At 35.4% G+C, this 22,853-nt stretch overlaps 1 protein-coding gene across 8 annotated transcripts in view; it reads left to right on the top strand.

The window, feature by feature from the left end:
• Positions 1-22,853, top strand: part of DPH6 (diphthamine biosynthesis 6) — a 443,212-nt gene that overhangs the window by 125,085 nt on the left and 295,274 nt on the right. For all 8 annotated transcript variants that reach the window (XM_079914295.1, XM_079914294.1, XM_079914299.1 and 5 more), the window contains one exon: positions 16,888-16,949. In XM_079914295.1, coding sequence (XP_079770421.1) covers positions 16,888-16,949 — 62 coding nt within the window. The remainder of the gene's footprint in view (positions 1-16,887; positions 16,950-22,853) is intronic.

Here is a 22,853-nt window from a genome sequence, read left to right as displayed (position 1 = left end):
AAGCATTATTGCTTAAGCCACCTGGACATGGAGATTTCTTTTGGGGACAGTTTTCAATTAGTGATTCCATTGCTTTGTTAGGTTAAGACTATTCAGATTTTCTATTTCTTATTTCAGTTTGGTATGTTGTGTTTTTCTCTGAATTTGTCCAAAGTTTTGAAAATTATAAATATAAAGCCTTTAATGCTTCTTATTGTCTTCTTATCATCTGTGAGATTAGTAGTGATGTCATATTTTTCATTCCAATTGGTAATTTGTTCTTTTCCTTACTTTATCAGTCTTGTAGGGGTTTATTGATTATATTATTGACAAGCTTTGATTTTCTAAATTACATGTTGGTTTCTTTAGTTCCTTAATTTCTGCTGCTGTCTTTATTATTCCTTCCCTTATACTTTCTTTGGGTTTAATTTGCTGTTTAATATAATTGACATATAAAATTATATTAGTTTCAGGTATATGACATAATGATTATATATTTGTATATATTGTGAAGTGTTTTCTAATTTCTTGATATATACATATACACTAAATTTCACCCTTGTTTTCTAATATATATATATATTTATGCTATAATTTTTCCTGTAATTGTAGCTCTAGTTGTATTTTCATTATCAGTTAGTTCAAACTGCTTTCCAGTTTTCACTGAAATTCCTTCTCTAATCCATTGGTTATTTAGAAATGTGTTATTTAGTTTCAAGTATTGCTTAGTTTCCAAACATGATGGCTTCCTATTTGTCTTTATATTATTGATTTCTGACTCAATCACATTTTGGTCAGAGATAACATACTCAGGATTATATCAATTTTTTAAAAATTTAAGGGGATACTTTATAACCTAGCATATAGTGTAATCAATAAGTTATTTCTTAATTTTTCTTATTTCATCCATTTGATGTTATCTGTTTTTCATGATTTATTGTGTTTTCCTTTATTTCCTGCCTTTTGCTGTGTGTGATATTTTAATGTTCTCTGTTGCTCTGGGAGGGATTCATTCCACTAGTAGTTAGCTTTAATCTTTTCAAAGTTATATTTTTCAACTTAAAAATTTTAAAATATTAATATCAAAAATGCAATATCATCTTTATAATACTTCCTAATCAATATAAGGAATTTAAGGGGCTAGCCCATAGGCAGAACAGAAATATAGTCCTGCCGCATAGCACAGGGAGATCAGCTTGGTGCTTTGTGACCACATAGAGGGGTGGGATAGGGAGGCTGGGAGGGAGACGCAAGAGGGAGGAGATATGGGGATATATGTATATGTATAGCTGATTCACTTTGTTATAAAGCAGAAACTAACACACCATTGTAAAGCAATTATACTCCAAGATGTTAAAAAAAAAAAAAAGGAAAAGAAACATAGTCCTATTTGGGATCCTTATATCCCAGTGATACAAAGGATTGACCTTTGATTCAAAATGACTTGCTGTATTTTTTCAGAAGTGTGCTTAACATATTGGGCCTCATATGTGCTAGTTTGTAAGCTGATAATAAAGACAAATAGAAGCATTTTCAGTGCAAGATACTCTGGTATCCTGACAGTTAATTTATATATTATACAGGACAGCCGGGTGCAGTACATTTGGGAATGTTACAGCCAAATAAAGACATCTTTACCCCTCTTCTTTTTTCCTCTCCATAGACACATATATCAGGGACCCAGGTCAAATTTCTAGAACAATTGTTTTCAGCCTTGGCTGCACATCAGAGTCACCTGTTGGGGTTTTAGAAATCCCTTTGCCCAAGCTTCACCCCAGAGGAATTAAATCAGAATGTCTAGAGATGACACCGAGGCTCGTGGGCTCTAGAGTGCAGGCTCAGTAGTTGTGGTGCACGGGCTTAGTTGCTCCACAGCATGTGGGATCTTCCTGGACCAGGGCTTGAACCTGTGTCCCCTGCATTGGCAGGTGGATTCTTAACCACTGCACCACCAGGGAAGTCGCAGAAATTGCTTCTTTAATGAGGGGGCAAGATTGGATGAAGATGGGACACAGAAACAGCTATAATTCAGTGAGTGGCGAGTGACCAGAACATTGAAAGGACGAGGAATGGTGCCATAGGAGGACTATATAATGGAGCTATATATTTAGCCTGAAGTGAAGGCAGCAGGTTACTGGGTCAAGGAAAATGGGGATTTTTACAGCAATCCACAGTATTTGAAAGGCTGCTGGTACTTTTGTGACTTCAGAGAACAATTCTAAGAGGAAGTGGAAGTTATGTAGTGAAACAAGTCTTGATTTGGTATCAGAACTTTCCTACATTTGGAGCTCTGAAATAGTTTCATAGGAGGTTGCCACAGGCCCTTGTGTGGATTTCTTCAAGCTCCTACTGCATGCCCTTGCCCTTTCCAATATAATACTGCTCCTTCATGCTGAAACAGAAGTCATCTGAGGTTGTAGAATGGGGCTAGCTAAGGTTGCTTTGGGGAGGAAATTCCATCCTACTCTAATGGCTTCTGGCTCCACGCTTGAAGGGTGGAGGTTTGCCACCATTGGATAACTTCAGAACAATATGCCACTGGCTCTGAGGGCAGTTCTATAGAGAGAATTTTGGAAATGGATTGATTAAGGGCAAATATATACTACCGGAATAAGCATACGTCTTGTGCAAAGGTGACCGCTTTGAAGGTACAGCCCTCATTTGACTACGTAAAAATCAGTCTCATTACTTTATTCTTAGTTTTCATTAAAATCTGATGCTTACACAGAGCACAGTGATGAGAAATTTAAACTCAGCTATGGCATTCAGATTCCATTTGCTAGGTAAAAATTTTGTTACATGCTTATTTTGCCATTGCATGTTGGTCTCTTACCATTTTTTTCTTGATTTGGAAGCACATCTTCCTTCCCTACTGTTACTCTGCATCTTGTGTATAGTGAAATTCTTCTTTTTTTTTTTTTTTTTTTTTAATTGAAGGTGATCTATATGTGTCTGGAAAAGGTAACATGGTGTTAGGGAAGAAAATTGTCCCTGAAACTTTGTTTTCATTACTTAGCAGGTTTTACAGTTAATGACAGAAGTTTCTCTTGTGGCCTCTCCTCCCAAAGACTGTGCTTATTTTTCTCCGGTAGTTTCATGTGACCTTGTTACAAGCTTCATGTAATTCCCAAATAAATTACATTTACTGGTTTACTTCTATCTAGTATTTTATTGACATTTCCAGATAAGTTTAATAGGATGGAGAGAAACAGTGTTCTCTTTATAGACTCAGTGGGTGATTTGACCTTAGCAGGTTAACCTTATCCTGATGTTGAAGGAAGCTATTCTTAATTAGACTCTATCAGTTTCTCCATTATCACCAAGAGAGCCACTGGTCTGTAATTCTATAAATCTTAATTTGATTGTTTTTCTTTCTTACAGAAGAGCTACCATATTAGAAAAATTGCAATATTTGGAAACAGTTGCTGGTTTTCTGAATACATTGCATATCCTCATCTGTAGCTGAGCCATTTCACACTTTATTTCCTTCAGAAACTCTCAGTTGAATACCATCTGGTCATGGTAATTTATTACTGTGGAATTTCTCAAGTTGCTCTATTATTTCCTCCTAAGAGATTGCTCTCTGCTACAGCCCCACTGATTTTCTCAGAAAGTGCCCTTGGAATAGTCGTTTCCCCACTATCCTGTACAGCAAAGGTCAATGCCAAATGAAACTGAATTAAACTTCTCTGCTGCTTCTCATCCTTTTATTTGTCCTCATTTCAAGTCCTCACTGATGGGGAGAAACTCAGCAGTTAGTCCAGCCACTCATGTTGTCTGCTTAGTCCTCATGGTACCTTTTGTCCTGTTACTTTTCAAATTCTTTTCTTTCCCTGACAGTGTATTTTTGGTATTTAATTCAGAAAAAAAAGGCAAGTATTAAAAAAGATATTCTAGATACTTTCAGCGTATTCATAAGTGACTCTGGAATTGTTTCCGTTTTTTTTTTTTTTTTTCCCCAAACTATCCACAGATTTCTCTTTTGACTTGTCGAATAATGAGCCTCTGTATATGTCTCTCATTGCCACTGTCCTTTTCTGTCTTCTAAGCAGCCTGGATAGTTTTTAAACTCCCTTACTTGCCTCTCAGAGGGATGCCAACCATTTTTTTTCTTCAGATTTTTAACATATACTTTTTAAGGTTTCACCCTTTGGGTTAACATTAAGAGATGCCCATACTAATTAGAAAACAGCTTTAATTGTGCCGACATCCCAATTGCTGAGTTCCACTCCTACGCATACTCACCTGCGGGAATTCCTATGTGTTATATTAATCTGTTTCTTCTTTTATAACTGCCCAAATAAGCCAAGGTACAGCATATTAATTATTGCTTCCCCACCTTGCACTCTTCTGTCATTCATTTGGATAATAATGGACATAATTAAAATCATTCATTGCAATAGCCTTCCTAGAAAAGATTGCTGAACAGTAAAGGTTAAAAGCAATTTGCATTATTCTTTCATAGTCTATGGTTAACATAACTTTTTTTTTACACCTGAACTTTGTTCAAATAATTATTTTGTTTATAAAAGGTTACTTAATGTGCATTCAAGTGTAAATTGCTACTAGAAATATATATTTACCTTTATACAAAGTACTGTAGCACAGAATTTTTAAACTCAGGTGTTGAAACATCAAAAGTTGAAACTTTTAACATCTCCCAAGTGTGTTGTAAATATTTACCATTTTAAATTGAAGGAAAAAAAATCAAGTCTTAAATATCACATTCTGAGTATATGCAATATAATCTTTCCTTAAGGTTCAAATACAAATACTACCAGTCCCACAGCTACCCATCTCTGAATAGAGTGCCTTTTGCTCAGTCTGTAAAGTGAAGTAACAGATTATAACAGCAGAGGAAATAAATGCTGATTTTGTTCATTTTATGGTTAGCACATCTTTTCCTTTGCCAGGTAAGGCAGGCTGTTCTAAAAATAAGTTAGGCATATAACTATTTGGTGCTAGTATGGATATGTTCTTTGAATTTTTGAATACATTAAGATTCTGTCCATCCCAAGCTACTTCGTATGTATATGTATATGTATGTGTGTGTGTGTGTGTTTGTGTGTGTAAATATATATATATATATATATATATGGCCTTCCAAGCAATATCTACCATGTTATAATTCTAAAACCTGTCTTTCTACCTTCATCCCTACCAATTCCCTTTATTCTTTAACATATACAAAATGTAATATTCAAAAATAAATAAGATCTTATTTTTAGTGCCTGCTGTTATAAAAGTTATCCCTCTGTAGTAAGTAACCTTTATGGCTGTGTCAGGCAGTTTACACTAAAACAACTTTCATGATAATATGTAACAATTCACTGAAAATTCCTTCTGGAAAGGTAAGTCTGAGTCTTTTTCTGTTTATCCATTTAGTAGTAAGACTATTTAATAACTATATTGCCCAAGCAGATATTTGTGTGTAGAAAATACCAGTATCATTCTATATTTGCCATGGTTGGAAAGTGGGATTTTCCTGTCTTAGCTGAAGTCCCAACATTTATGTATTAAAACTGCTTGGAACAAGAATATGTTATAAAGTTTGTAGGGCTTGTCTTCTGACAAAATCTCTTTCAGAAAGTTAATATTGTATTGGTTGATGTCTCAAACATATGTAGGTAAATATGTAGAAATATTCATAGGTCACAGTTTAAAGTTACATAAAAACCAGGTGAGGTAGGCATCTCACAGTGCAAGACCTAAGGTATGGACAATAATCAGGGTTCTCTGAAGTCGCCTGTACTTCTTTTTCTAGAAAGTTATTCTTTCACTGGAAAAGTCTTAGGATAGACTTTCTTATGAATTTGATTCCAACTCCACTCAAGCAAGCAAAATTTAGTTCAAGTTTTGGGCAGTTTCAGTCCTGATATTTTCCTCTTCCTTTATTCACTGGTCTTTTCAGTGGAGTTTGGAATGGAGAGGATGCATGTGTTAATAAGCAGGGTTCTCCAGAAAAACAGAACCAACATGATACAAAAGAAGTGTATTATGAGGAGCTGGCTCAGATGACTATGGAGGCTAAGAAGTCCCACAATCTGCTGTCTGTAACTTGGAGACCCAGGAAAGCCAGTAGTGTATTTCAGTCCAAGTTCAAAGGCTTCAGAACCAGGGGATCCAATGACGTACATCCCAGTCCAAAAGCAGGAGAAGATGAGGTGAGATGTCACAGTTCAAGCAATGAGGCAAGAAAAAAGGGGTGAGTTCCTCTTTCCTCTGCCCTTTGTTCTGTTCAGGCCCTTAACAGACTGAGTAATGCTCACCTACATTGGAGAGGGCAATTTACTTTACTGAGACCACTGATTGAAATACCAGTGTCATCCACAAACATTCTTACAGACACACTCAGAAACAGTGTTTCATCTGGGCATCCCATGGCCCACTCAGGTTAACACATAAAATTAACCATCACAGGAAGAAAAGGAAAGAATTGGATGCCAGTGCTTATGTAACCATCTTGCCCAGAAGTATAAAAGGTTTATATATATATATATAAGGATTATATGAAGGATTTAAAAATGAAGATGATGAGATCAGATTTCCATTTTGGACAGCTCTCTGACTGTAGTGCCCATTAAAATTTGATATTCCTCAAAGCTCTTGCCTGTATTTTATCTTCTCACTTTACAGGTTCTCCTTGAGTGTTCATCTTGTGGCTTCTATTTCTATATCAGTATCCCCAGCTCAGACTTCCATGCTGGGCTCTAACCCCATATACCTAATTGCCAATTAAATATCTCTTCTTGAGTGATTCCCTGAAACCTCAAACACATGTCTAAAATTGAATTTGCCCTTTATTTCCTTCCCAAACTTTCTTGTGTTCTGTTCTATATCTGAAGTAAATGGTGTTTGGTGCCACCATCTTTTAATTTGACCAAATCAGAAACCTGCGAATCATCTTGCCTTTTCTTTTTCTTGTATTCACGATACCCAATTTATCAGCAAGTACTATATATCCTGCCTACTCTATGTTGCTCTCAAGTCTGTTCTCTTGCTTCCATACCTATTGCTTTTGTCTGTTATATCCTGTCTCACTAATTATTGCAGCAATCTCTTTATTTGCCTTCTTACCATCAGTCTTGTTTCCTGCCAAGGAATTCAACTGAAGCTAGAGTGATCTTTCTAAAGAAAGATCACTAATTGGATCTAATTGGATCACTAAAGATCTAATTGGATCATGTCATCCTCTGCTTAGAATTTCTCTGTGACCTTGCATTCAAGTACAAACTCTTTAAAATGAAACACAAGGCCCTATAGGATTTGGCATTTGTTTTTAATTTTTTTGTTTTTAATTTTTTTGTTTTTAATTCATCTACTTATTTTTGGCTGTGTTGGGTCTTTGTTGCTGTGCATGGGCTTCTCTCTAGTTGTGGCGAGCGGGGGCTACCCTTCGTTGTGGTGCGCAGTCTTCTCATTGCGGTGGCTTCTCTTGTTGCGGAGCACGGGCTGTAGGCACGCGGGCTTCAGTAGTTGTGGCTTGCAGGCTCTAGAGCTCAGGCTCAGTAGTTGTGGCGCACGAGCTTAGCTGCCTCGTGGCATGTGGGATCTTCCCGGACCAGGGCTCGAACCCGTGTCCCCTGCCTTGGTAGGCGGATTCTTAACCACTGCGCCACCAGGGAAGCCCCCTTGTCTACTTTTTTTAACCTCAACTTTCACCCCTCTAAACGCTCCCTACTATTATCAAGCTTCTTTCACTTTCCAGTCCTCATTATGTTGAAAACTAATATGAAAAATTAGGAAGATATTTCTATAATAAATATTTCAAATCCCCCTTTTAAAAATTTCTTTGACTCGCATATCTTCCACTTTTTATTCATTTTTTTCATATTAAAACTGTGTAGTATTTCAAAGGTAGAAGAAGGACCATTTGAGCTATCATCAGCAAGTATTGATTAACTGCATAATTATATTTAATATGATTTATTGGTCATTCACTTCATGGGTGCCATGGATCTCAAAAGTGAATCCATGAAGTGTCTGAGTCTCCTTCATGTTGCATACACTGAAGTACAATACCAGTTCATAGATTTCAGAAAGAAGTTACATGTTGAGATGAGTCCTAACACAACCTCTAAGATAGCTAAGCTTTTAGTGATCTAATTGTAGAAATGGAAAATCTGGAAATTCAAATAAGATCCTTCCCCCAATAGTCAACTTTCAAAACATGTGAGCTAATTTTTACCTCAGAGATCACATAATCAGTATTTTTTGTTCTTTGACACAAATATAGTGGTTATATTTATAAAGTGCTCAATTGTAGAATGATGGTGTGCTCAGTTGAAGTCTGGAAACAAAAAGGTTATATTTACCAACAAAAACATTAGAGCTTTTTAAATGAAATTCACTTGTTTTGATGGCGAGTGAGGCTGGTAAAAATAGGAAGAGATTATTGGGGGCGGGGAGGGGTTGTGTTTAACTTTTAAAGATACACAGAATGCTCCATTCCTGTCTGCACTGAAATTTATCAAGATTTATAGGCAGACTAGAAATTGCTTCTCAGAGTGATTATACCTTTTTGAATATCACCTACTGATTTTACAGTAAAAGTCTAGGCTACAAAAGTTGAGAACCCAATTCATTTTACTTGACTCTGTTAAAAGTAGCATTATCAAGCATTTCGTGATGTTTCTCTCATATCATATTTTGGGCTGTCGTGAAGAAATAAACCTCCACTTGCTTTCATGATAGTAGACAATAAATTGACTGATATAATTCAGTTGAGAAGTTGAAAAATGCATTGAAAATAATGGGGCATAACATTGTAGGGTTAACATTTATTCATAGATGATACAATTAAATAGAACAGGCATTAACTTCAAGGTCAGTCAGTAAAGTAATAAAATTGAATATTTTAATTGAATTGTAATTGCTTCCCATTGATACATGCAAGTAAAGTAAAATAGATGTCAGCTCTGCAAATTATGGTTCTTCCTCCTAATTAATTTCTTAATTCTGCATGGAGTTATCCAGTGCCTAGGTCTTGCTGTGGGTTTATTCATCCACCCAGCTTCCATCAAGGAATGTCTGTAAGTCATGATTAAATGATTAGGTGTCAGGATTTATAGTAAATTTTTCTGCACTTTGAAGAAAATTTTGTTAGTAACTTAAAGTAGCTTATCTAGGTATTTGAATTAAATATACTTTAAATATACTTTATATTTATATAAACATTATTAAATGTTACCATCTCAATGATTATAAAGGTTTTCATAAGGGAGCTAGACACATTGAGACTCATATTCCACACCTGACTGATTCAGGAGGTAAACTGAACAGACTGTTAGGGTTTTGGTGAAGCACAGTTTATGTCCATTCATGACCCAGGCTTCACTAGAGGAGAGACACCTAAATTGAATGAATATAAAAAAGAAACATCTTTTTCAAGGACTAGGATAATTTGAAGCTTTTAGATAAAGTTGAATTGCATGGAAAAAGCCCATGAACCATTGTGGCTTTTTCATAGGCTTTTCACAGCCCCTCAAAAGGTTTTTACATAATATAGTTTTATATAAAATAAAATGGGAATGAAGACATTACAGAGATTAGGATAGAGATTTTCAAATTGTATTGAAATTGTATTGGGTCTAGATACTAGCATTTATTCAAAGAAAGAGAAGATTATGCCTTTGGACTGGCTGCATTTACCAGTTAAATAGCTACTGTTTAAAAATTGAAAATAAAATGAATATGTAAGATGGCTTTTAAAATTACTGAGGTGTGTTATATATTCATGTACTCTAAAGTGGTTCCATATAGTAGAATCATTTGAGAGCAAATATATTGGTATATTAGCATCTTTCTTTAGTTGAGTTTAAAAATATAATTGGGGCTTCCCTGGTGGCACAGTGGTGGAGAGTCCGCCTGCCGATGCAGGGGACAACGGGTTCGTGCCCCGGTCCGGGAAGATCCCACATGCCGCGGAGCAGCTGGGCCCGTGAGCCATGGCCGCAGGGCCTGCACGTCCGGAGCCTGTGCTCTGCAACGGGAGAGGCCACAACAGTGAGAGAGGCCCGCATACTGGAAAAAAAAAAAAAAAAAAAAAAAAAAAATATATATATATATATAAAATTGGATACTTGTTGATAAAACAAGTAAATTAAACTGAGAAGTTATTTATTTTGTCTAAGCTTTGTGTTAAATTTTAACTCAGACATTGACTTTATTATGTAAAATATTTCTCTCTAAAGCACTTAAAGCGTAAATCCAATGATAAATATATTTTATTGATAGTAATCTGACCCTGACTTTCCATTCTCAATTATGAAGGATCTGCAGTGTCAGAATTCTCTGTGCATATCATCTAGTTAGAAAATACCAAAACCAAAATACATGAGGTAAAGATTAACATCTTTGGGCTTCATAATTATAGATAAGCTAACAGGTTGGGGTTTTTTTTTTTTATGTTAAACTGATCTGTTTCTCCAGATGCTTGTTTTAATTATCTTAATAATTGTCTTATTCCATTTAGAGAAATTAAATATCATACAGATTGTACATACAATGCTAAGATGTTTCTAAATGAAGAAACGTGAAAAAATGTGTAAGTGTAATTAATAAAATTAAATATTCAATCATCCATTATATTTATAAAAATAAGTTACAAAGACTTTTCATTTGCATATAGTCTAATATTTATGGAAACATCAGTGTTTTAGGCAGTAAAAAATTTCTTGAGAAAAGTTCCATATCTGAGTGTATTCTAGGGTAGGATGAATAATCTTCCTACCGCATCGCTGACTAATATCATCCCACGTGTAATAGTATACCAATTTCGAAGAGATCTCGGAGATCAGGGTGGCTTCAGGCCATTGATTTCTCAAGGACAGGAGCTTGAATTGCTAGGAGTCTCTGGATCTTATCCAAGGAAATATTTTATAAAAACAATTTGAAATGCACATCTTATGGGCAGTGATCGTGAGGTCCCCAATGACTTGTCACTTTCTAATGAACAGAAAAATGGAAGCAAAGACAGATTGCACTTGCACAGGGTAACCAGCATCAGGAGAAAGTCATTACCAACTACAGTAGAACATGTTAGCCTGACCCAAATATGTATTATTTACAGTGTTGATTTAAAGTAGAAAGATTCATTCAGAACAATATGTACATTATTGTATGGAATCTAGACAAGCAGTTTCATTATTAAAACTTAGACATTTTTTGGAAAAGAATTATAGTCTATTTAAATAGTATCATCTCATGAGATAAGAACTCCTAAATCATTGTTTATGTGAAGATGCCTACCAAAATCACCAGACATAACCTCTGATAAATTTACAATGTGTCAAAATTGTTTATTTCTCAGTTCCCACATTTCCTTGGTTTTACACGTCCACTGGAATCATCTATTGATGTGTGTATGTGAAATATCCTTACTGATTGGCCTGCCCTGTGTGAAAGATCTAAATCGTCAGACCATGACTCGTAACAGCATCTCATCCTCACCAAACATGGTGCAGACCGTATTACCAAACTATAATGACTCATACATGCAGCTTATTTCATTATTAACTCTGAGAAAAAATGTGACTTTTATTTTAGCTATTTTATAGTTTTACAATAATCTCCTAGTGAAATGATCTATAATGTGTTTCAGAAAAATATTTGAAAATCTTCCTTAAAGTTTTAAATTTCTATTTATTCTAATTGTTTTAGCTCCATAGAATTTTCAGTGCTTATCCTAGGAATAAATAAATTGAAAATATTTCTATGAATACACAAAAATCTTGAAATAATTTTACCAGGGTGTACTTCTGTGATGAATACAGATTCATGTGGAAAAAATGTGCCCAATGTGACTTATGTTTACATATTTTACTGACTGTCTTATCTAAAGGCAAGCCAAATTACTTTACTGCTACATCATGGAATGCAGCCATCTTTGAAATGAGATATTACAGCTATTTCTCTACTTTAACAGTTCAGAACTGGGGCATGATGATTTTGCAATGAATTAAAAGGCTGTAAGGAAAATGGGAAGATTGTTGGCTTGATCTTTCATTGCCCACCTGTATAAAATCACATGCTCTTAAATTCCTTTTCATGCCTTTTAGATAGGCATTTATTTACTCCCAAACCCTTATAGAGAACACAAAACATAAATTCTTAGGTTCAATCATGAGAGACTTTTTAAATGATTTTAATGATGTGTAGCCTGATGCTAAGTGCTAAGGTGATATGTATGTGCTATGTGACCAGTATATATGAGAATCAAGGAATTGGAAGGGTGGCTAAAAAATGACTTCCTGCCATGCTGGCCTTGTACATTCTTGCTCTGAGTTTTCCAAATTTCCACCCCAAACCATGGCAGTAATAGATGAATATATGAAGGAAAAGTATGAAAGAGCTGTGCTGGAAAGCATTATAAACATCTCTGTGAATTAAGAATGAATAGACATACAAAATAATTCAGAAATGAAGCTGTGGGGCTCTAATACAGAGGGTCAGGAAATAAGCAAAAGCAACTGGGAGATCACAGTCCTGTGGGGAAACAGACTGAAAGTGCCCCCTCTGAGGGAGAACCTCAAAGAGATAAAAATAAAACATCCATTAAAGAAAAAGCAGTCAATTAGAAAAATAAATTACTCAAAATGAAATAGCAGCAGTATGATGTGAAAAGTAAACAATTAGAAATTTGGGGTGAAACACAGAGTCATTTAAAAAACAAAATAGTGGGCAGAATAAACTCTAGATGAACCAAGTCAAAGACAGAATGAGTGAAGCAGAAAAAAATAATTCACCCAGAAGACAACATTGAAAGCGCAACTTAAAAATATGGAGGATAGGGCTTCCCTGGTGGCGCAGTGGTTGAGAGTCCGCCTGCCGATGCAGGGAACACGGGTTCGTGCCCCGGTCCGGGAAGATCCCACATGCCGCGGGGCGGCTGGGCCCGTGAGCCATGGCCGCTGAGCCTGCGCGTCCGGGGCCTGTGCTCCGCGAGGGGAGAGGCCACAACAGTGAGAGGCCCGCGTACTGCAAAAAAAAAAAAAAAATACAGAGGACAGATAGGAAAATAGCAATATTTGTGTAATAGATGTTTCAGAAAAAAAATAGAAGGCAGAAAAACAGTATTTACAGATATAATGGCTGAAAACTTAGGTTCGAAGAAAGATGAGTTTTGGAATTGAAAGTGCATAGTAGGTTCAGTGCAGTGTAAATAAAAATAGATACCTTGTGTTAAAATTATAGAATGTCATAGGTAAACTGAAAATTGTACTGTCTAGCACAGAGAAAATGAAGATTCCTTATATGGGAACCACTGTTTGACAGCGTAAATCTCATTAAGAACAACTAAAGCCTGAAGAAGTAATAATATATTACAACTAAACTGTTATGTGGTGGAGATAGAAAAATAGGACATTATCAGACAGGTAAAAACTAGGAGAGTTTACCACTCACAGATCTTCAGTGAAAAAATAAAGAATGGACTTAAGTCAGAAATAAATTGAATTCCAGGAGAAATGAATGACAAACAATGGTGAGCACAGACACTGTAAAATGTGTTCATAAGCTTACATTTTCTTGCCCAAAATGATGGAACTAAAATTTAACACAGTGATAACAACTTAAATGGTAAAACTTATTTAGTGTCTAGTTAAAAACATGCTAACTTGTTTTGGTCAAAAAGTTGCTAAATGGAATTCCCTGGCGGTCCAGTGGTCAGGCTGCTGGGCTTTCACTGCTGAGGGTGTGGGTTCAATCCCTGGGGGGGGAACGAAGATCTTGTAAGCCTCACGGCATGGCTAAAAAAAAAAGAAAGATGCTAAACATAAATTCTTAGATTAAAAAAATTAAAAAATAAATTCTTAGATTTATATTATAAGGTTCATAAATTCTTAGATATTTAATACTTTAGACTTAAATACTGTGGTTTTGAATGAATGTTAAAAATTACAAGTGATTGGGCTTCCCTCGTGGCGCAGTGGTTGAGAGTCCGCCTGCCAATGCAGGGGACACGGGTTCGTGCCCCGGTCCGGGAAGATCCCACATGCCGCGGAGCGGCTGGGCCCGTGAGCCATGGCCGCTGAGCCTGCGCGTCCGGAGCCTGTGCTCCGCAATGGGAGAGGCCACAACAGTGAGAGGCCCGCGTACCGCAAAAAAAAAAAAAAAAAAAAAAAAAAAAAATTACAAGTGATTACTGGAAGAATAGAAATTCAGTCTACAGCTTTCTTTTTTTTATTTTTCAGATTAACATGCATTTATTCACTAAATATTTCTTGAAAGCTTACACTTGAAAGTGTTCCAGGCACTGTACTAAGATGAGACCAATGAAAAGGATCACATTTTTAAAAAAGTTTTTATTGGAGTATAGTTGCTTTACAATGTTGTATTAGTTTCTGCTGTACAGCAAAGTGAATCAACTATACGTATACATATATCCCCTCTTGTTTGGATTTCCTTCTCCTTTAGGTCACCACAGAGCACTGAGTAGAGTTCCCTGTGCTGTACAGTAGGTTCTCATTAGTTATCTATTTTATACATAATATCAATAGTGTATGTATATTGGGAGATTGGGATTGACATATATAGTCTACAGCTTTCTAATCAGCAGAGAAAACAGACAAAATATCCTTTTTGATCCAGTATGAGGCAGAAAGTGGCAAAGGAAAAAATATATATATAAAGTTTAATGTAACAAAAAGTACACAATAAGGTGATGGAAACAGGTCCAGACAAAAAAAAAATTGTAAAATATAAAAAATTTAAAATCAGTTCTTTGAATTTGTATTTATAAGATAGGATAAAAAATTTCAAAACCCAGTTATATGTATATCAGAAAGACGTTAACAAAAGAAAGCTGGTGTTGTAATGTTGATAAATAGAATATATGATAAAAGTCATGTGGAGATGAAAAGCTCACTACTTCTTGATAAAGGAATAATCCTCCCAAGAAGTTTTAGAAATTATGAATTTGTGTCCATAACAACACACCTCTCAAAAGTATAAAACAAAACTTTCAATTATAAGAAATTATTAAAACCAAAATCATAATGGGAGGTTTTAACCACCCCTTTATTTGAAACTGATGGTTCATGGAAACCAAATATTAGTAAGGTCATAGAAATATGAACAGCAGAATTAACAAGATCATAATTTTTTATGTTTAGGTATAAAATCTTACTTTGCTTTCAGCAAATCCACTTTCCAAGTACAAATGGGGCATTTATAAAATTTAATCATTTATAAGTCACAAACGAGCTTCACCAAATTTTGAAGAATTATCATATAAAGACTACAGTCTTGACCATATGCAATTAAGTTAGAAGACAACAAAAAGTAGTGAAAGTAAACAAACATGTTTTAACACTTACAAGAGTGTCAAAAATGGATGGACCAGAGCCATAGTAATTACTATAAGTAAATCTCATTAACAATGTGAACTGAAAAAAATAAGTAAAAAGTTATCATTCGTGTTAAAATTTGATATACATGAACAATAATAAATATTGTTTTGGATATGTACATTTGTAGTAAAATTATAAAAGCATAGTTGGGAAATAACATACCAACTTCAAAAGACTGAAGGCTAGGGAAAATAGATTGATTAAGGGTAGATACACTGTGAGATTCTATTATGTTGGTGGTGTTTAAAGAAAAGTTATGGAGGAAATAGGGCAAGATGTTAATGCTTATTAAATCTGGGTGGTGATTACATATATGCTTGTCTCAAATATTTTATTTACCTACTCATTTTAAACATTGAATTGCAAAGGTTGCAAGGGTTGACAGGAATAAAGGAACTGGACAAAGTCAACAATTAGTTCATCAAGTGTTTACCCAGCCAATTGAAATTTTGGTTTTAATGAATGCATCTTGAGAATAAGATTGCTGTGAAAGGAATCAAATAATCCATCTAGTGCTAGTAGTCTGAGTTGTTTCCTTTGGGATTAATGTAATTTAATATCAGTAGGAGAAGAATCCTTAATCTTTATCTGACTTCCCTTTTATTATTCTGTATGTGATTATAAGAAATACCATGTTACAAAGAAGGCATTTGACTAGAAAAAGAAAATTATTACTCAGTTTGTATAATTAATAAGCTGATTGGTTTAAACCAATAATCAATAAAAATAGCCTATTTAAATGAACCTAAGCCTAATACATGTATTATGGATGTGAATAGCTAAAATGAATTCATTCCTTTCATAGCTGACTTGTGGCATGTGATTTTTTTCCTGGCAGGTTAGTTTTGGAATGTGGGAAGAGTTCCTGTTGTCCACAGTAGTCTACCTATACCCCATCACCCACATAAACTCTGCTATTATATCATTTGAACATCTTTATCAGAGATTATGCAAATGCTGTTGGTACTATGATGATTTTTCAGAGTGTTTCTGGTTTTCCTTGGAAAACACTGTCACACAAGTGGTCATTGAAATGAGCTGTCATTTAATTTGGTAATAGTTATTTGTGCCCATATGCTACTAAGTGAATTAATTATATAGGCATACAGTTTATGACTCTTTTATTTTCTACTTTTATTCTCCAAATAAGAAGTTTGAAACAGATAAAATAGAAATGTCAGAAAATTCTCACTGTTGTCCATGAGTAAAAAATAATAATAATAATTAAAATACCAAGGATTTAAATTTCATATCTTTGAAATGATACTTTTTTTTTCCATCCTAATTACAATTCCTCAAAAATGAAAAAGGGATTGAAACAATGTGTCTGGTAGTTGATGAAGTGCAATTGAAATGAATTGGAATGAAACTTATTTTTCAGGAGGAAGAAAACCAGTTACCCAAGGGCAATAGAAAAGTAAATACTAGTAAGGTACATTTTGCCTTAAAATACACATACACTAGTTTCCTAGGCAAGGAGGAGCCAAGGGAAGGGAAACGTGTCTTTAAACCTCCATTTTAATCGTTATCTAAAAAAACATTTAACCTTTCTTGGCAGGTTTAGATCCAGATAAACATCTTGGAAAAACCCTGGACCAAATGGAGCCTTATCTCTTAGAGGTAAGAATTTATACTATTTCTCAAAATATAGGCATCTAAAGCAGGAAAATAAATAATGCCATGATATAATGATTATACAATCAATTTTTAGAAAAACTCAGATACACTGATGATAGTTTTATGAAAAAATTAAACCTCTAGTGGATATGAAAGTATGTTTAAAATTAATTACAAAAGTTATGTCAGCTCGTTGAGCTCACTGAAAGAGTAAGTAAACTATACCTAAAAGGAAATTGTTCTGTCAAGAAGTTTACTTTTGGGGTTCCCTGGTGGCGCAGTGGTTGAGAGTCCACTTGCCGATGCAGGGGACACGGGTTCGTGCCCCGGTCCGGGAAAATCCCACATGCCGCGGAGCGGCTGGGCCCGTGAGCCGTGGCCGCTGAGCCTGCGCATCCAGAGCCTGTGCTCCGCAAGGGGAGAGGCCACAACAGTGAGAGGCCCGCGTACCGCCAAAATAAATAATTAAATAAATAAGTTTGCTTTTATTAAAATCGACATTGTTAAGTACTATACAGTACCTGATAGTCTCCATCAGTACCTAATCAGGTGCATTTCCATCAGAAATGTGAGTGGAAACTTCCTTTAGAGATTATCTAATCTAACCTCTTCTTTTTTACCAATTAGGAAATTAATTTGCAGAGTAGTAAATAAATTATCCCAAGGCTTCAAATTACAATTATTTAACCCTTATCATTGTTAAATCTTGAATGTGTTCTAAATATTAAAGAAAGGTTTTGTTATTTTTACTCTTTTCTATTAATTTATTATATTAATTATATTAATATATTAATTATATATTATATATTAATTATATTATATATATTAATTATATTAATTTCTGTGACAGAAGTGAACTCCTCTATTATCATTTTTCCCTCCCATGTTCTTCATCAAAATTGTCTCTGGACATTGTGATATGAACTGTTAGCAGGTGTACTCTTCACTAACTGTATAGATTTCACATCTTCTTTCAGACTTATTTGTATTTGATTATTGTATGGCTTATCAATATGTACCAAATGCTTAGAAATCCCTAAAATGCTAATTCCTTCTTTTATTAAGCATTATTAAGCATCTAATATGTGCCAGGGAAATAGTAATGATTAAAATTAAAATGCAATGCTTATATAATTGTGACAAATTATATTTGATTTCTAGATAATTTGGTGTCATTTATTTAAGTCTATCTGATGGACATGATTGCTTTCCATGCCCTTCTGATAGGACTCTTCTCACAGCAGTTTGTTCTGTGGCCAACATATCTATGTTCACATCTATTCACTACCATCAGACTAAATTTTGTTTCTGCAAAAACAATGTGTAGATAAATAATGAAATTAAATTTATGAGGGTGAAAGTAAGAGAACTTCGGAAATGGGAGACTGGAGCTTTGGCAAAAGAGCTTTTGTAAGCTGCTTCTAAAATTTGAAGTGAGTTCTGGTTTCAAGCATGTAGGGATTCTTTGTAGAAAAGGTTAAGTAAAGTTTTAGGATTGCCGTGATGTTGATTGTGAATTAACCTGTATGTTATCATATATGTTTAAACACAAGAATGCAGAAATTATTTTATTCAACTTCAGCAAGTTCCTCACATGACCTGGAAATCTTACATTTCATTAGAAAAATAATCTACCCATTCTCTATAATGGTAATTTTATTCCTTCTCCGCTCCTCAAATTTCAAATCCCTTCATATTTTCTCCTCACAACGAGAGGATGACTTGTTTCTTCCTTCACAGAAAAAATAGAAATCATCATCCTGGGAATCCCTCCACCTCTTAGCACCACTCCTTCTAACTGATGCACACTTACACCTATCCTTGCTTGCTGTGATGGGGAGAAGTGTCCTTCATCCTGTCTATGGCTAACCCACTCTCTGTGCTCTAGATCCCATTAGCATCTGCCTTCTTAGAGACCTTGCAATCAACCCTCCCCCTCCAGTATCTTCCTCCTCTCTCTCTTTATGGTCTCCTTCACATCACTGTTGAAACATTCCACCATCTCTCCCATCCTAAAGATTCCCTCCCTCTACTCTAGGTATTTCTCTAGCGACCTCTCTTTATTCTTTGCTTCAAAACCAAAAATTTCAGAAGTGTTATCTGTATTCATAGTACTTCTTCGCATCTCAGACACCTCATATACCTAGCGTCTTACTTATTTTTCCACCTCTAAATGGGTACAGCTCTAATCAAGATCACCCATGATCTCCAGTTTTACCAAACCCAACAGACACTTCTCAGTCCTTATTTGACAGTTATAAACATTTCTTCTTGAAATGCTTATACCGACATTCGTGATGCCACACTTTCCTAGGTTTTCTCCTTTGCTTCTGGACACTCTTAGTCTCTTTTGCTAGTTCCTATTCTCATCTCCATTTTCAGTCTACAGACTTCCTGGGTGATCTCAGTCACTCACATGACTTTCATTACTAGCTCTATTCTGATAACTCCCAAATATTTCTAGCCTAGATTTCTCTGCTAAATTCTAGTGCCCAAAGGCACTGCAAATTAAATCTCTCCAAACTTGATTGTGGGCTTTATATCTATCACTTTTTGCCATTCCCTTTGTCATCGCCTTAATTCAGATGCCTGTCACTTCAAGCCTAGAGTATTACTGATACCTCCAAATTTGCCTCTATTTTCCATTTTATTTCTCAAAGAATTTATTTTGCTACTGCCTCAAGATCATTGTTCGAATATATTCTACTGTAATTGTGTCACTCACTTCAAAACTTTACATGAGTCCCCATTGCCTACAGGCTAAAATCCAAATTCTTTACACTCCTCTCCCTCACCTACTCTATCCAACCCATTAACATGATCTTGTCTATTCTATCTCCAGAATATATTCCAAATCCAAGCACTTCTCACTGCCTCTGCTCCTACCACCAGACCATAATCATCTCTTATCTGGAATACTCCATCAACCCCCAACTGGTCTGCTTACTTCTGTCATTGCCCTGTTATGATCCATTATTCATACAGATGCCAGAGTGATTTTTTTTTAAGTGTAAATCAGATATATCACTATTTTGTTTAAAGTTTCAGTGGTTTTTCATTTCAATTAGAATAACATCCAAACTCCTGTGAGATCACAACCACTGAGACCCTGTATGATGAGCATTTTATCAATCTTTTGTCTCGTTTTCTCCCAGTCTAACTCACTCACTGAGCCATGGCCACATATGCCTCTTTTATTACTTAAGCACACTTTATTTACCCTTTTTCTCCTTAAGACTTTCCTCTGCTTGAGGGTTTTTTTTCCTCAGACCATCACATGGTTAATGCTTTCTCATAATGTGACAGCTCAAATGCTACTTTCTCAGTTCAAAAGCTCTCCCTGACTACCCCAGCTAAAGTAGGTCTCCTCAAATTACTTTGTTTCTCTGTCTACATGTATATTTTCTGTTGCCTCTCCTCTTACTCCACTAGAATGTAAGCTCCAATAATATTATCAAGATTTTGGCAAAAACATGAGTTCTTTAGTTCTTTCATTCACTTGTTTGTTCTGTCTGTCCATTCATCGCTCTCATCTTTAAATTATTTAACATTTATTGAGGACCTGTTATGTGACAGATGCTGTGGTGAGCACTAAATGTATATGACGAATTAAGTAAACAAGATCCTTGTTCTTGAGGAGTTTACAATCTGCTACTGCTGTTTTCAGACCTGAGAGGAAAACTGGGGACCATGTTAAAAATGCCTATACTCTTTTCCCATTCCAAGAAATTTCAGTTCTGAAGGACCAGGAATTTGACCTTTAAATAAGCACGAGGTAATTTTGACATAATGATCAAATGTATAATCTTCTAGTTCCTCAATACCAACAACATACTTCAAGTCCTGTCTTTCTAGATTTCTCTGAAAGAGTGTATGCTAGCAAACAGAATCCAACAGCACATTAAAAGGATCATACACCATGATCAAGTGGGGTTTATTCCAGGAATGCAAGGATTCTTCAATATACACAAATCAATCGTGATACACCATATTAACAAATTGAAGGAGAGAAACCATATGATCATCTCAATAGATGCAGAGAAAGCTTTTGACAAAATTCAACACCCATTTATGATAAAAACCCTGCAGAAAGTAGGCATAGAGGGAAATTTCCTCAACATAATAAAGGCCGTATATGACAAACCCACAGCCAACATCGTCCTCAATGGTGAAAAACTGAAACTGTTTCCACTAAGATCAGGAACAAGACAAGGTTGCCCACTCTCACCACTCTTATTCAACATAGTTTTGGAAGTTTTAGCCACAGCCATCAGAGAAGAAAAGGAAATAAAAGGAATCCAAATTGGAAAAGAAGAAGTAAAGCTGTCACTGTGTGCAGATGACATAACACTATACTTAGAGAATCCCAAAGATGCTACCAGAAAGCTACTAGAGCTAATCAATGAATTTGGTAAAGTAGCAGGATACAAAATCAATGCACAGAAATCTCTGGCATTCTTATACACTAATGATGAAAAATCTGAAAGTGAAATCAAGAAAACACTCCCATTTACCATTGCAACAAAAAGAATAAAATATCTAGGAGTAAACCTACCTAAGGAGACAAAAGACCTGTATGCAGAAAATTATAAGACACTGATGAAAGAAATTAAGGGTGATACAAATAGATGGAGAGATATACCATGTTCTTGCATTGGAAGAATCAACATTGTGAAAATGACTCTACTACCCAAAGCAATATACAGATTCAATGCAATCCCTATCAAACTACCACTGGTATTTTTCAGAGAACTAGAAAAAAAATTTCACGATTTGTATGGAAACACAAAAGACCCCGAATAGCCAAAGCAATCTTGAGAATGAAAAATGGAGCTGGAGGAATCAGGCTACCTGACTTTAGACTATACTACAAAGCTGCAGTAATCAAGACAGTATGATACTGGCACAAAAACAGAAATATAGGTAAATGGAACAGGATAGAAAGCCCAGAGATAAACCCACGCACATATGGTCACCTTATCTTTGATAAAGGAGGCAGGAATGTACAGTGGAGAAAGGACAGCCTCATCAATAAGTGGTGCTGGGAAAGCTGGACAGGTACATGTAAACGTATGAGATTAGATCACTCCCTAACACCATACACAAAAATAAGCTCAAAATGGATTAAAGACCTAAATGTAAGGCCAGAAACTATCAAAATCTTAGAGGAAAACATAGGCAGAACACTCTATGACATAAATCACAGCAAGATCCTTTTTGACCCACCTCCTAGAGAAATGGAAATAAAAATAAACAAATGGGACCTAATGAAACTTCAAAGCTTTTGTACAGCAAAGGAAACCATAAACAAGACCAAAAGAAAACCCTCAGAATGGGAGAAAATATTTGCAAATGAAGCAACTGACAAAGGATTAATCTCCAAAATTTATAAGCAGCTCATGCAGCTCAATAACAAAAACACAAACAACCCAATCCAAAAATGGGCAGAAGACCTAAATAGACATTTCTCCAAAGAAGATATACAGACTGCCAACAAACACATGAAAGAATGCTCAACATCATTAATCATTAGAGAAATGCAAATCAAAACTACAATGAGATATCATCTCACACCAGTCAGAATGGCCATCATCAAAAAATCTAGAAACAATAAATGCTGGAGAGGGTGTGGAGAAAAGGGAACACTCTTGCACTGCTGGTGGGAATGTGAATTGGTACAGCCACTATGGAGAACAGTATGGAGGTTCCTTAAAAAACTACAAATAGAACTACCATATGACCCAGCAATCCCACTACTGGGCATATACCCTGAGAAAACCATAATTCAAAAAGAGTCATGTACCAAAATGTTCATTGCAGCTCTATTTACAATAGCCAGGAGATGGAAACAACCTAAGTGTCCATCATCGGATGAATGGATAAAGAAGATGTGGCACATATATACAA

This window comes from Stenella coeruleoalba, assembly GCF_951394435.1.
Source record: "Stenella coeruleoalba genome assembly, chromosome: 2".
NCBI lineage: Eukaryota > Metazoa > Chordata > Mammalia > Artiodactyla > Delphinidae > Stenella > Stenella coeruleoalba.
Note: the sequence above shows the minus strand (reverse complement) of the source record. Positions and strands in the feature narration are given on the sequence as shown.